Source organism: Dunckerocampus dactyliophorus, chromosome 1 (genome assembly GCF_027744805.1).
Source record: "Dunckerocampus dactyliophorus isolate RoL2022-P2 chromosome 1, RoL_Ddac_1.1, whole genome shotgun sequence".
NCBI classification, from domain to species: Eukaryota; Metazoa; Chordata; class Actinopteri; order Syngnathiformes; family Syngnathidae; genus Dunckerocampus; species Dunckerocampus dactyliophorus.
In genome coordinates this window covers 21,532,085-21,547,594 of record NC_072819.1, presented here as the reverse complement: position 1 = coordinate 21,547,594, position 15,510 = coordinate 21,532,085, and the positions used below count along the sequence as shown (strand labels likewise).

Below are 15,510 nucleotides of genomic sequence, written 5' to 3'. Positions count from 1 at the left end.
CCTTCTCGGCTCTGGTGCTTGGCCTCCCTGCAGCTTGGGGTGCGGTGCTCCCGCTCCCTCTTCGGGGTTTGCTGGCCCGCGGGTGTCGGTTGGCGCTATGTGGTGGTTCGCCTGGCTGCTCGCCCGTTTTCCCGCCCGCCTGCTCAGTTTCCCGCTTTCCTCCTCGCTGGCTCCTCTGTCTGCCTTGCTGGTGGCGTCCTACCGTTGGGAGGGTGTGGCCTGGTGTCTTCCTGCATCCCGGTGGTGCGCGCTCTCCGCGCCTGGGTTTTGGATTGTATGTCTGGGACCCCCGGGGTCCCCGGCTCTGCTCCTTGGGTTACCAACGGGGAATAGGGTGAGGCTTCCGGGTGTCGGGCAGTCAACCACTGTGTGTGCGTGCGTGTGCGCGCGCGCGTGTGTGTGTGTGTGCGCGCTTGAGTGCATAGGATTGTGTATGTGCGTGCGTGTGGGTGCGTAGGAGTGTGTATGTACGTGCGTGTGTGTACTTTTATTTATTTATTTTAGTTATTTATTTATTTTTTTTTTGGGGGGGGGGGGGGGGGGGGGCATACAGGGGTTTGCTCCGTGGGGTCATGCCTCCGCCGGGTGCGTGGAGGGTGTGCCTCCTGCATCCCTGGGGGGGCGGCCCTGTGTCGGGGGTCGGGCGGGGGTTGGCCCGGGGCGGGCCGGGCTCCGCTCCTTGGGGGTGGGGGTGGGCGGGGATTGGCGCTTCCGGCGTGGGCGGGCTTCTTTCCGGTTGTGGGGGCGGCGTCTCTGGGCCTGCCGGTTTGTGGCCCCGGTACTCGTCTGCCTTTGTGGGGTGTGATCTCTCGCTGGTCTCAGGGGTTAGTAGTCCTCCGGCCTGCCGGCGCCCTGTCCTTGGCTGGGATTACCTCTCTTCGGCCCCTTGCTGGTCTTCCCAGGGGGGAGGGCTCTCTGGGCTGGCTCTTGGGGCACTGATCTTTGTGCTGTCTGCCCCTGTGGGCCTGGTGGCCTTCTGGCCGCGGGGGCTCGGCCTGGCTATTTGGGGCGGGGCTCTCTGGGAGGTGGAAGGCGGCCCCTTTCCTTTCATGCATTCTCGGTCACAATTACACACCCACACATTCTTGCACCTTGATATATATGAAGTCTTCCTCACTTACAGAGATACCTGTACATATGACCACTCACAGTACATACGTACTTCCCCACATTACTCACTGAGTTAACCAGGGTGTTATTATGTTGTTGGTTTTATTACAGCGACGGTGATATCAGCAGTATGACTATAGTTTTTTTTACAATGATGTGCATTACAATAATTATCATTCTGTTCACTATCATAGATAATCATTTCATTACTACAATTATGTGTGACTGTTTCAATGCAGTATTGTCATTGTGATCACTATCATAGTTCATCATTTAATGACTGCTATTATGTGTGATTGTCATTGACAGCATTGTCGTTGTGGTTGTTGATATTGTTTTGTCCTTTGTCCTTATGTCCTTGTTCGTCTTTGTAGTTGTCACAGACATTTATTTGCTGATGTAGTTCTGTATGTTTCTGTTCTGTTCTTGTTGTCACAATTGTTGTTGTTGCTGCTGTTGTCCTTGACTCTCTTTTTTTTTTTGTCCCCCTCTCAACCCCGCACCCCCCAACCCTTAGTGGAAACGAGTCAGATTTATTGCCAGCAATGTGGACCAAGCTCTGACACCAGTCACTTAGGGAGCAAACCACCCAAATTAGGTGGTGCGGTACACCATACTCTAGAGGTACTCCCCACAGAATTCCTTGAAGAACACGGTCGAATGCCTTCTTCGTGTTCACAAAACATGTGTGGACTGGTTGAGTAAACTTCCTTGCACCCTCAAGGACTGTGGTCCTCCGTCCACCATCAACTGAGATTCAACTATCCTGCGGATCATCTTCTCCAGAATTACCCAATAGACTCTCCACCACGATAAGGTTGTAGCTCAGAGAGGAGTTATAAATTACATGTTAAATGATGTATGTATCTTCAAATCATGATGTCCAATGATGAGCTCATAAAAAACCATAGTTAAACAACAAGAAACTCACCATCATTAACATTGTGACCAAATCATCAGTAGCAGCATTTTCCTCAAGGATGCGATCCAGCGTCTCGATGTACCAGGAGCCGGATTGAGTGTCTCTCCAAGACACGTAGCCTGTGTGGGGAAATAGGTCACAGAAATGTCTAATACTATTGTTCAGACATTAACAATGCACATGTGAACAGGAGGTGACTTTCTTAGAATCAGAATTAAGGAAATTTGATTTAAAGCCAAAATATTAATATTTACTATAATGTAATATAACATTAGTTAGCAGTTGTTTCGAACTGTCATATCATTTTGGTGATTTAAATAATGGAATGGAATAATGTTAAACACTGTGGATAGTAAGTAGAACAATGCAAACAGATCAACCACCACTGCCACCTTCTTAAAGGAGGTAAAATACCAGCCTAGAGGTGCATTACTGACACCCGGTGGACAGTGTTGCTACACTCACATTCAGATATTATGTCAAATTTAGTAGTGCATTTTAAGGGTGCAGTCACACTTGTCGTGTTTGATTTGGTTAAAATTAACTCTGGTGTTATTGCGCTGCTGGTTAGGTTCGGCTGTTGAAGTGTAAATGCAATCATATAAACCAGTGGTTCCCAAACTTTTTCCAGATCCTTCAGACGTTTGACCTGAAGCCATGTACCCCTACTGCTGCACACTTAAAACATAAACCTTTTTTAGCTTAATTAACTTGAAATATTAAACATAACTACCGTTGGTATCCTTCCGTTTGAATGGCTTGAATATGAGCTTCACTTTTTTCCCCACTCACAATTGCTATGATTTAAGTCTGAAGTGTTTAAGTATGATATAAGTCTGCATATTTTGTCATGGCCCCATGACAAAAATGTCTGTGTGAACGCTAAGCAAACCCCACTAAAGTGTGTACCAAATATCTTGTTTTTTCAAAATTTTGATCCAGACCAGAGTACCGACCCACAAGTGTGAGCACAGCCAAACAGAAGATAACATATTAGACATAAATAATGAGTACCAGGAAAAGTAGAGTAGGACACCAGAATGTCACTTGGGGTGGGCAGTGTGGCTCTGGCATCAGGTTCATCAGACATGCTCAGTGAGTCGCTGCTGGATGACATAGGGATGGCATCCGTCTGGTCATCCTCTCCACTATTCGATGGTTCGACCTCATCAGACACCTCGAAGCCTCTGTCTTTTTCCCCTTAAAGGCAGTAACAAATGGTGAATGTAATCCTATCACTAAATAGTGTCCAAAAATTCCAGTTAGTGAGTTACCTCCTCCGCATGCCTGGATGAAGAAAAGCTTGGGTTTTCCCTGCAGGGATGAACAGTGTTTCCCGTCGAGGTAGTTTGTGATATGCTGAACTTGAACGTACTGTCCATCGACACCATACACAGCACCGGGGAATCTGTTGTGACTCACCTGTAATTCATGCAATACATTACATTTGTACCAAATATCTGGGTTATCATATAAGAAGAATGGAATGAGGTAAAGCTAAAATGTCCATTTAAAAAATGTCCCACCTCGGTGCCATGAGACAGAATGATGACCACACAGCAGTCATATGGAGAATGGTCCTTCTTTGACAAATCTAACAGTTCTTGCTTGATTTTCTGTAATGTGGTGTGAACTGTTAGCATTTTTGTGCATTTATAAAAGAACACGATGTTACTCTTACCCTTTGTTTCAGGTTTGTTCTGACTTCCACCATAAAGTTAAGCGCTTGGAATCTTCTCTCCAGCTTGTCACAGTCGATGTTCGACCCTGAGCGGTCACTCAGCTCACTCTGTGGCTCAAAAGCCACATTGTTAATGATGAGGCAGTGTCCGCACGGGCTGGAATCCATTTTGTAGCTCTGGCATGCAAAAAAATATATAATGAAAGGTATGGGCGAGAACCATAGACACCTCAACTGGCTCCTCTCGATGTGAAGGAGCAGCCGCTCTCCTCTGAGCCCCTCCCAGATGACTGAGCTCCTCACCCTTGGGGTGAGTCCAGCCACCTTACAGAGGAAACTTCTCTACCCTTCTCTCCATCACCCTGGAATATAGTTGGAACACACCCTCCGGTCACCCTTCTTGAAAAGGGGAGCCACCTTGGTTTGCCAATACAGAGGTACTGTTCCCGACTTCCACGGAATGTTGAAGAGACGTGTCAGCCAAGACAGTCCCTCAACATCCAGAGCCTTGAGGAATTCAAACTCGTCCACCCCTGGAGCTTTGCCACCGGGGAGTGTTTTGCCTACCCCAGATACCTCAGCCATGGAGATGGAACTGTCCTCAGACTCTGCTTCCTCTATAGAAGGTATGTCAGTGGGATTCTAAATCCCTAACACAGCCATTATTGTCTAAATACTGTAGCTGGCAACACAAGTAAATACACCTCACAGTGAACGTGTCCAAACTGTGTCCACAGTGTATTTTGTGTGAGCATCATTGTTATAAATGGAATGTACTAGAGCTGCACAGGTTGTTACTGGAATCCTCTTGCACTCCTCCATGAAGCTAGTGGAGCTTTTGATGGAGAAGACAGTAAAACACCTTGTGCTCCATCTTCCTTCAACTTGAGGATGCGCAAAAGGAGCTCAATTGGATCCAGATCTGGAGGAGACAAACTTGCCACTCCATCTCCTTCACCTTCCTCAGCAAGGGACTTGGCATCCTGGAGGTGTGTTTGTGCTCCGTATCATTTTGAAAAAATGCTATGTGGCCCAGCTTCTGCTTCACAATGTCACAGTACATGTTGGAATTCATGTTTCCCTCATATGAACTGCAGCACTCATGAGTCCCAGACAATGGCGCTACCACCATGATTGACTGTTCGCAAGATACAATTATCTTATCAGGAATTTAGACAATACTGGCTGTGTTATTTGCAGCGGATAGAAAATCTATGCTGCTATAAACGCTGTACACCAACTATGCCGTTCTACAGCCAAATTTAATTTCTATAGTATTGCCGATTGAGAAGATATACTGCAACAAAAAAGCTTGATAAAATGTACTCACTTTTGTGAGATACACTAGGTTTTCTACTTACGAACACAATTGGTTCCAGACAACAGTCCGCAAGTCGATTTGTTCGTAAGTCCAACAAAAGGTAATTTACCAATTATATAGGTACTACATGTACGTGTATACATACATACATACAGTATATGCGTATGTATGTAAATATGAGTTTGGATGTAGTAGTAATATTAAACAAGGATAATTAATGAAAAAAACAATAATAATAAAAATGATATAATAATACGTAATGATAAGTGTTGTTTGCCTTTGAAGAGGAGTGGTCGAGCATACGTCGTTGGTGGGAGTGGTGGTGGAGGAGTTATTGAAAAAAGGACAAATCGTCGTTAGACTTCTAAAAGAGGTAGTTCAGGGGAAACTACTGAGGTGGAAGGAATTGCGACGAAGGTGTAGGCATTGGTGGCGAGTCAGTTGGTGACGACAGTGCAGGAGTAGCAGATCTACGTTTGAAGAAGCTTTCAATGGAAGTTTGTATGGTCTTCCTTTTCTTCTCCTCGTAGATGATACGGTAGCACCATAGAGCGTCGTTGATACTCGACAAAATACATAAAAATATAGACCAGTCAGCTTGCGTTCGTATCTCTGAATGTTTGCAAATCGGATGTTCGTAGAGAACCTAGTGTACTGTATACACTCACTGGTCACAACATGAGGTACGTCTGCACAGTAAGTCTATAGAAAATGATGGATGTAGAAAACATCAGTGTATCTAACAAGACAGTTTATGGATTTTATTTTTGCATGAATTGGATTAAAACATAATAGAAAGTGAAGGGCACAGCCTAGTGATAAATGTGGCAAATTACAGTTTTGGTTACAGTTTGTCAACATGGGAATGAGGGGATGCCATGCTGTTGTTCCGCACAGTACCTCGGCAGCCACCTATGTGTGGTACTCACTTGAAGGCTATCCCGTCGGGTCCTGCCTTGCATGCGGGTTCTGGCCTGGGTTTGAGATTGTAGGTTCTCCCTCTCAGGTGCTGTGTCAAAAGCATGTGTTCATTTCAATTGTAAAAAGCTAATCATCAGTCGAAGCACATACTACACAGTATCTTACATAATGTCGGGGTCTGCACTGGATGGACAGCTGTAATAGACTTTATCTGCTTCTGGAAATCCATTGCAGATGCTGGACAAGACACAAATGCACATGCATGACAACAAGCAGCGACAAAGTTACAAGCACTGAGCTTAATTTTCATTTTTAAACATTTCTTTTGTAACTTATTCAATACAAATAATGCATTTCCCTTGCGCAAGTGATGGTTGTAATAAGGCCAAGTATCATCAGATTGCACATGTACTGCGATAAACTGCCCATTTTAAGCTTTTGCAATTAAGCAAGTTCATGGGGTTTCCTTCTAGGAAGCAGTAATGTTCTTGAACCATTTCATATAATCACAGGGATGTGTGTGCTTGTAGTTCATAATCGCGGATTACATATACACTCAACAAAAATATGATGCAACGCTTTTGCTCCCATTTTTTATGAGATGAACTCAAAGATGTAAAACTTTTTCCACATACACAATATCACCATTTCTCTCAAATATGGTTCACAAATCTGTCTAAATCTGTGATAGTGAGCACTTCTCCTTTGCCAATCACCGTCCAATTATCATCCAGCAAAATTTGTTATCGTAACAGGCCTAACTATAAGCTTCAATTAATGTGTATTAGTTGTAACTCAGTAGTGCACACTTACACACTGGAAGAGTCCGAACAACAGGGCGTACGAGGCGGTTGGATGCTGACCCCTGAACTGCTGGTGCTCCACTTTGGAGAAGCTCTGCCAGACCGTGCTGCTCTGACTCATGAAGACTTTCCAAAAACAGTGGGAAGGCCCGACTTCCTTGGGTCTCCAGGTCCCGGGACAGCTGCCTGGCTTGGTCCCGTCTTGTTCCCGAGCTCTGAAAAAGACTTTATGTTCATGTGAAGGTTTGAACAACCTGCCAAGTCAGCATTAGTCAAAAAACGATAACTCCCTTTCAATTTGAATTATTATTTACTTTACGTTAATTGTGCAAAGACAAATGCTCTGTAGTAATGTAGTGGTCATATTTTCATATTACCGGAGTTATCGCTTCATTCTATGACTTATGGTTGCTTGTTTAAGGGAACTTCACTTAGCTGCAATGCAGACTTACTTTTATTTTATCGATCATGTCTTGAGTAAAAACACCTTTCTCCAATAGACGGTCTAAGACGCCCGATGGATCCAAACCAGTGACAATATTTATCCTGTACCGCTGAAGAACCTTCTTGTGACTTTCCTCCATTCTCCATTTAGTGCCAACGTTCACAAAATGTGACTTTAAAAGAAGGTTTTAATAAAACTAATTTAATGTCAATTATTGTATTGCGGAGGATAAGTACTTCCTCGTTAAGAGGCTTGTTTTTTTTATGGCTGAACGCCGTGTTTCTTCTTCTGCTGCGTTTTCCGTCAGAGTGAGAACATTTCCGCCTCCTATCGGTGACTTAGTGTTACTGCTTTCATAGCTACGACTGTGACATTGTGTTACGAGGAGAGGCGGAAAGAGCGCACACCAATTGTACCCAAGTAAAGGTACGGTTATTTTGTTGAAATGTTACTCAAGTAAAAGTACAGGTCTAAACATGACTTCAGTAACTCAAAGGTAACTGATTTCAAATATACTCATAGTAAAAGTGTTTGGGAGCAGAGCGGCTGAAAGCTCTGTTCCCCATGGTGCTGAGGCGGGCAGAGGGTACAGCGAGGTGAAGGGAGGAGGAGGATCTGAGGGAGCGAGCTGGAGTGGCAATGTGGAGCAGGTCAGTCAGGTATGGAGGACTGAGGCTGTGGAAGCCTTGAAAGTACTGTATGGAGAAGGAGTTTGTACTTTATTCTCTAATGGACCGGGAACCGGTGAAGTTGCTGTAGGATGTAGGTGATATGATGGAATGAAGGTCATTATATTAACGGAAAAAAATTGCATAAAGTTGAAATATTATAGGAAAAAAGTTGAAGTATAGGAAACAAATCAAACAAAGAATTAAGTTGAAATTTTAGGAAAATTAGGTTGGGTAAATGCTATTATGTTATGGTAATAAAGTCAAAATATGAGAATAAGTCATATTAGTATGAGAAACAAAAAATTAAAAGTTGAACATTGATGAGAAAAAAATGTACAAGTAGAACATTGAAATATTTGTAAAAAAAAAAACAACCCAAAAGTAATATAAGGAGAAACAGTTAATAATAATAAGAAGAAGAATATTAATAATAATAATATTTGTCACTGATAAAATGAATAAATATATTTTAGATGTGTAAATACATATATATGTTATATGAAATATTTTGTTTGGGTTGGTGTAAAAAAAAATGTAAAAGCGGATTGCATCTCTTGATTTTTCAGTATGCGGCCCTCAGTGGAAATAGTTTGGACACCCCTGATCTCGAGGATTCAGCTTTGTCAGTTTTTTTTTCTAAACAGGGATATACCATCCATCCACACATATCTTCCTAGCAAATGCTTTAGTGTGTATTTTTTTCAGTGGTGAAAAAAAAGTGAAATAATTTATGAAACAAAGAAAAGAGGGCTTATAAATTGTCCACTTGCACCATGGATATGATGTAAGAAAAAAAAAAGATAAATTATGTTGTTATTTCTCAAATTTCTATCTATCTTAATAACATTTTTGGAAGTGGAGGGGCAACGTATATTGCTTGCTGCCGTAAAATAAATTGATGGATGGCGTAGATTACACATGCCTAACATGTGACTGCCGAAAAACAGGCCGACCGGATGTAGATGCGTTCTGCACATGTGTAGAATTCAGTTGAATGATTGTGTTCTGGGTACGTATTGTGCAGTGACAAGCTCCTCCACGAAACAGTGAAGTTGTGTGCTGCAGTGAAATGCATCCAAGCAGAAATGGCGATTAGGCTGAACTAATGTTCTGCACCACAGGTCCGCGTTTGTTCCTAAAAATTGTTCCCCAGCCGTGGGGGTGGCCACCCTGGCCACACCGTAGCTCCGCCACTGTTACCTGACTATAGCCACTCCCGTCGTTGTGCTGCCTGAATTATTCTTGTTCCCACATTCGCCGGGTTCTCAATAAATGGTGATGCCACCTCCGAATGAGTTATGGGCACCACACACGGGAGGCGACATCGCCTCGACTCCATTAATTTTCAATGGAACCTGCGCGTGTCACCGCCAAGCGACAAGCGAAATTTGTGCGTGTGAAAGTTTGTGATCGTGCGCGTGATCTGGCTTGTGACGCGATCCCAGAAAGTTGAAAGTTTTTCAAGTTTTTATCGTTGTCGCCCAGACGAGGACCAATCAGCGGGAGTTTGATTGATAAACCAACGAGCGGACAGGATGCTAATCAGTACGCTATACTTGCTGTGTCAGATTTCCTGGAGATATTTGACATTTCTTAAAAAAGAATATAGATATATAAAGAAAAAAGCAGCATGGAAACTCGTCGGTGAGAGAGTAAACATATCAGGTATGTTTACATTGATTTACACGGACATTTATGTAAGTTTATCTTCAATACTAGCCAGATCGGGTACAAGCAAGAGTCCTCGATCAACACCGGCCACTTTTCCTCCTCTGAACTACTTTGATACCCCGAAATTCCCTCCACATTTGACAGCCAATCAAACCATGGGAGACTCGTACAATACACAAGGGAGGGGACATCGCCTCTACTGCATTAATTTTCAATGGAACCTGCGCGATAGGGCGATTATCCCGTGTTGCTTGGCTGGACGGTGACAAAGTTTGTGTTAGTGCGTGTCATCGTACACACGCTGGCTTGCGACGCGATCCCAGAAAGTTGAACATTTTTCAACTTTTCATCGCTGTCCCCCAGACGAGAACAATGAGCTGCAGTTGCATTGATCGACCAACAGGATGCTAATCAGTATGCGTATACTTGCCGTGACAGTTTTCTCAGAGCTATTTGACATTTCTAAAAAGGAATACAGAGATATAAAGACAAAAGCGGCATGGGAACTCATCGGTGACAAAGTAAACATATCGGGTAAGTATAAAGTCATTTTACATGGATATGTATGTAAGTTTATCGTCATTGCTAGCAATATCCGGTACTAGCAAGAGTACTCGATCAACACCGGCCGCTTCTCCTTCTCTGAACTACTTTGATACCCACAAATTCCCTCCACATCTGACAGCCATCAAAACCGTGGGAGAATCGTACAATTAGATAACGATAGTCACTTCTACTACTTCTACTACAGTAACGCAAGAAATGTAATTCGTTACTTTCTACCTCTTTGTCCAGAGATGTCACAATATGTTCATTTAAGGGCATTTAAAAACGCTTCCTAAGTCCCTCACGTTATCATCTTCCCAGCCAAGTCCACTTTCGCTTATGTAGCTAAAACAGCCTTTTGGGACACCGAGTATGAATAATTAAAAAAAATAGCTGTATCCAAAAATTATCCTAAAACGTATTCACTTGCCCACGTCGCGCTTCTTGTTTACGATTACAAAAGCTACTTCCTTGTTTACATCATTCTTCCTTCTGATTGGTCCACTGAGAGCACTAGCGTATATTAAATAGGGTGCGTTTGATTTGGACGTCGCACGGATGGTGCGCGTCACCGCCCACCTGGCGTTATAGGAAAAGACTATAAACCGATTGCAAATAAATAAATAAACGCGGAATAGGCTTCCATTGAGGTACCGAACTCCCAACAGTACGTTCGCTTCATTGCTTGTTCCTCTGACCAACATCAGCACGTTGTCGATGGTAGTCAGTGATTCCCCGGAGGATCTGTGAAATGTTGCCCAACTCAACCTCTGATTGTAGTCGTCGAGCATCCACCAAGACGCCGTGGAGGAGCATCCACAACTGCCATAGAAATGTGGCGTAGTGCCGGTTAACTGCATCTGCTTCAGGTGCCTGTATTTGCATCGCAGTGAAACAGCTCAGATATATGCAGAGATTTTTGTAGCAACGCGATTAAAATCACTATTTGTGTTAAAAAAATATATGCGAGTAAATGTTTCAATCGATGACCAAACAGTACTACAGAATGGTGACATTGGTACACTGGCACGTTGTTGCTACTCAGCCTGCTACTACCATGCTATTTAATCTAATAACATGTATTTGCTAGATGTTGACAGATCAGATTTAAAAAGGTAACAGTGGCTGCAGGCTTAAAGATGTCTCTACCACTGGCTATCCTGGTGGTCCTCTCTGTACTGGAGATTGGAGCCCCCCATATTGGACCTGAGATGGACCCGTACAAAACCTTAGGAGTCACCAGAGATGCAAACCAGGCTGAGATTAAGAAAGTATACAAGCGCCTGGCTAAAGAATGGTGAGTATCTTAGTACAAGTACAGACATGAACTGCAGATATTTGCTGACAACAGTATTAAAAAACATGTTCTCTTCAAGGCATCCTGACAAAAACAAAAATCCTGGTGCTGAGGACATGTTTATCAGGATTACCAAATCATATGAGGTTAGTAACGGTTTCCTGTGGAGGAAAAAGCAAGTACTGTACACGTCTACATATTGGTATGATAAAAATGTGGATGCTGTGTAGCATTTGCCAAAATAGAAGGTGGTATATGTAACACCAAGGCAGAGGTGTCCAAAGTCAGAGAAAACACATTAATCGTGAATTATTTACTAATGTACATAAATGTACATAAAGTAATGTAAAAAATACGGCCCTTTGTTTAAAAAGTTTTAACTAAGGCTATACCCAAGGATAATCAGGAGACTGAATTTTTTTTCCCACTAGTAAAGGCACATACAGACTGTAAATGCCCTAATTATAACCTGGAGGTTTATTTACCTAAACCACAAAGAGATGGGGTGTTAAGTGGAAGCAGACAATAATTTTGGAGGCATAATTTAAGAAATTTCAAACTTCATTATTTATAACAACTGACAATTTGAACTTTAATAATTATTTAGAGTGCACGAGAAAGTGGAAAGGAAAACAGCTCTGTTTGACCAAATGGTCATTTATTAACAAGTACAACGCACAACACATCATCAACGGAACCAATGTTGGAATACAGTGAATACCACACACATTCGTGATTCTGCATTCACGGTCCATCAAAATTTGCGGGTTGTTGGTCAAAAAGTTTGTTTTTTTTCTGAAAATGTCATTCATGATAAGTCGCAAATAATGTATACTGTATATTTTTTTGGTTAGCATGTTGGCCATACAGTCAGGAGATCGGGACGATCTGGGTTCGAATCTTTGTTGGGCATCTCTGTGTAGGTTTTCTCCGGGTACTCCGGTTTATTCCCACATTCCAAAAACATGCATGTTAGGTTAATTGGCAACTCTAAATTGTCCATAGGTATGAATGTGAGTGTGAATGTATGTTTGTCTATATGTGCCCTGTCATTGACTGACGACCAGTCCAGGGTGTACCCTGCCTCAGTCAGCTGGGATAGGCTCCAACAAACCCGCACCCCTAGTGAGGCTAAGCGGCATAAAAAATGGATGGATGGACATTTTTATGGGTGTATCAATTACTTCTATTTTCTTGCCATTCACTGGTGGTCTTGGAATGTCACCTCCACAAAAAGTGTGGATCTACTGTAGTGTAGTGTAGCAGTATACCACGGTTGAGTTCAGTGTAAATAACAATACGGCAAGTGTAACTTTGAATTACCTTGTGTATGACTTGTGCTCTATAAATAAACTTGCCTTACCTCGCCTTGTAACATACATGAATTTTATGCCAACAGACGAGTCGCACAATCGACATTGTAAGGGGCAACCAGAGTTCAATAAGTTGCTGGATGCTGACTGCAAATGATACCTTGAGTGCAGATACTGCCATCTTGTGGAGCGCATCAGGAGGTTGCCTACAGACACAACTGTTACTGCCAATGTTTTTTGACTCATTAGAGACCCTGCCAGTTATTTTCTTTTGTAAACCACACACCTGGCGACTGTAGGTCGGTTAATTGAATAGTGGCCTTAATAGGATCGGCTACGGATTATATGGATTTAGGTATGCCCACGTTCACGGCAAAACAAGACGCTACTCATATTGACATGTTTTACCCACCGTCTAGATCCTATCCAGTGAGGACAAACGTGCCAACTATGACCACTACGGGCAGACTGATGACACCCAACCATATAGCCACTACGGTCACAATTTCAACTTTGAGGAGTCCTTCTTTAACTTCCCATTCAACAACAAGAACCAGCGGGAATTTTCTGATGGGAAGTACTTGCTGCACTTCAACCAGTATGTCAGTGACGTGGTGCCCGACAGCTTCAGGAGACCATATCTGATCAAGATCACTTCCGACTGGTGCTTCAACTGCATTCACATTGAGCCTGTGTGGAAAGAGGTGGTGCAGGAGATGGAGATGCTAGGTTTGGAGTCAATACAGATGGTTGAGTTCCTGTGAGATTAATAAATAAATTGTAACTAAAGTGAATGGGTGTTTGTACAGGTGTCGGAATTGGTGTGGTGGATGTCGGCTATGAGAGACGGTTGGCCAACCACCTCGGTGCTCATCGCACGCCATCAATCCTTGGCGTCATCAATGGCAAAGTGACATTTTTCCATTATGCTGTAGCAAAGGAACACCTGAGGCAGTTTGTGGAAGACCTTCTCCCTCAGAGACTTGTGGAGTGGGTAAGTACTAGAGGTGAAACGGTGTAACTTAAAAAATGTAATTAGTTATAGTTACTAGTTACTTACCATAAAGCAATTGAATTAGTAACAGAATCCTTAATAAATGTAATTATTTACCAGGTTAAGCCATTATTGTGTTACTTTAAAAAAAACTTCAAATATGTCTAACAATTGGGATTTAAATTTGTAGTGCCGTTGAGAGATGTTTCATTTACTCAACAGACTGCTCACTGGCTCACTCATATGTGACATTGCGACAATGGTGAGCCGGTGAGTGGATAACAACTGTTAACTGTGCATAATAAGGCAAACGGTAACAGGTAACAGCGTTTGAACGTTTGAAATAGTAATTAATTAGATTAGACGTTATTAGAAAACAGTTACTAACGCCTCCCATGACTGCACACGTAGTATCAGATATATGGCAAATGAAACGTGTGAATGTGAATAGAAGAATACATTCAAACAAAATTTTTCTTGCGTTAGGTCAGCGACAAGAATGACCAGCAGTTCTTGAACAGTTGGCACCAACTCAACAAGCCGCATGTGCTCCTGTTTGACCAAGTGTCTATAGTTCCTTTACTTTACAAGGTGAGCCTTCACACAACATCTGATAAACTTGACTGACACGACAATAGCATTCATGATGTACTCAATCACTCCCTTTTGGTAGCTGACGGCGTTTGCATACAAGGATTACTTGCAGTTTGGCTATGTGGACCAGGGCCTTTCTGAGACAGCCAATCTGCAGAGACAGTTCAATATCAACACCTATGCCCCCACTATGCTGGTTTTTAAAGAGAACACAGACAAGCCTGCTGACATCATCCAGGTGAATTGCTGCAACTGGTGCCTGGAGAAACAAAATCTAATATAATATGGTTGTTGTTCTTTGCAGACTAAAGGAATGAAAAAGCAAATAATTGATGACTTTATGTCAAACAACAAATTTCTCCTGGCACCAAGACTGGTGAATCAGAAGCTTTTTGACGAGCTCTGTCCTGTCAAGCAGTTCCACAGACGAAGGAAGTAAGACAGCATACATTCACCTGGACCCTTCAAAAAGATCGACTGTATGATATACAGTAACTGTCTTACCTTACTACTGTTTTTCATCCTTTCAGATACTGCGTGCTGCTGATTACAGGTGACGGCGAGAGCTTTTCTTTAGGCAACCAAGCCTTTCTGTCTTTCGCCTCGGTCAACACGAAGGAAGTCGTGAGATTTGCTTATGTTTACCAACAACTACAGCAACCGCTTTGTAACATCCTGATGACCAGCAAGGACGGCACACAGCCACCACTGCCACCACAGGTCTGTTGTTTTATAGGGGATCTTTGACAAGCGATTTTGCAGTTGCTTTTTCAAAACAACAGAGCAATCCTGTCATATAGAGCAGCGGCCCCCAACCTTTCAGAGCCCATGGATCGGCTCATGCTTTGTCAAACCCCTGAGGGTGCTCGCAGATGTTATAATAATCGAATACTGTATAGTGATGTAATTTTATTGTCATTTATGTATGATAAAAAGACCCACCATAAAAATAAAAAGAAACACAAATTTGTCAACCAAAATTTCTCAAATCTTACATTTTAATTCGGGGTAGTGCAAAAAAGTGCCCCAGCACAAAACAAGTTTAATGAACATTTCAGGAGCAATAAGTTTTTATCCACAAACCTAAAATTACGTGAATAAAAAATGTAAAGATGTTCTCTTTTGCTTCCGCTAATGTCTCAACTTGCTAGCTCAGACAGAGACAGCAGGTTATCAATTTCAGCAATGTAAAACTGAACATACAGAAATAAACAGAGACGT

The 15,510-nt window shown here is 42.7% G+C and overlaps 2 protein-coding genes across 6 annotated transcripts in view; one reads left to right on the top strand and one right to left on the bottom strand.

Moving 5' to 3' along the window:
• Window positions 1–10,560, bottom strand: part of LOC129177727 (caspase-9-like) — a 44,728-nt gene extending 34,168 nt beyond the window's left edge. The window contains exons 1-9 of one of the 3 annotated variants that reach the window (XM_054769157.1): window positions 10,329–10,560; window positions 6,769–6,973; window positions 6,121–6,192; window positions 5,964–6,043; window positions 3,714–3,890; window positions 3,559–3,648; window positions 3,307–3,454; window positions 3,047–3,232; window positions 2,042–2,151 (exon numbers count right to left, since the gene is read on the bottom strand). In XM_054769157.1, the coding sequence (XP_054625132.1) occupies window positions 2,042–2,151; window positions 3,047–3,232; window positions 3,307–3,454; window positions 3,559–3,648; window positions 3,714–3,890; window positions 5,964–6,043; window positions 6,121–6,192; window positions 6,769–6,973; window positions 10,329–10,370 (1,110 nt within the window). In that variant the 5' untranslated portion in view covers window positions 10,371–10,560. Of the gene's footprint in view, window positions 1–2,041; window positions 2,152–3,046; window positions 3,233–3,306; window positions 3,455–3,558; window positions 3,649–3,713; window positions 3,891–5,963; window positions 6,044–6,120; window positions 6,193–6,768; window positions 6,974–7,210; window positions 8,078–10,328 lie in introns of those variants that run through there. The other 2 variants (XM_054769148.1, XM_054769140.1) reach the window with 2 other exon arrangements.
• LOC129177709 (dnaJ homolog subfamily C member 16-like) overlaps window positions 9,702–15,510 on the top strand; it is a 29,585-nt gene continuing 23,776 nt past the window's right edge. The window contains exons 1-9 of one of the 3 annotated variants that reach the window (XM_054769127.1): window positions 9,702–10,079; window positions 11,182–11,388; window positions 11,468–11,534; window positions 13,121–13,430; window positions 13,511–13,695; window positions 14,182–14,286; window positions 14,369–14,527; window positions 14,594–14,724; window positions 14,820–15,009. In XM_054769127.1, coding sequence (XP_054625102.1) covers window positions 11,231–11,388; window positions 11,468–11,534; window positions 13,121–13,430; window positions 13,511–13,695; window positions 14,182–14,286; window positions 14,369–14,527; window positions 14,594–14,724; window positions 14,820–15,009 — 1,305 coding nt within the window. In that variant the 5' untranslated portion in view covers window positions 9,702–10,079; window positions 11,182–11,230. Of the gene's footprint in view, window positions 10,080–10,198; window positions 10,961–11,181; window positions 11,389–11,467; window positions 11,535–13,120; window positions 13,431–13,510; window positions 13,696–14,181; window positions 14,287–14,368; window positions 14,528–14,593; window positions 14,725–14,819; window positions 15,010–15,510 lie in introns of those variants that run through there. The other 2 variants (XM_054769109.1, XM_054769119.1) reach the window with 2 other exon arrangements.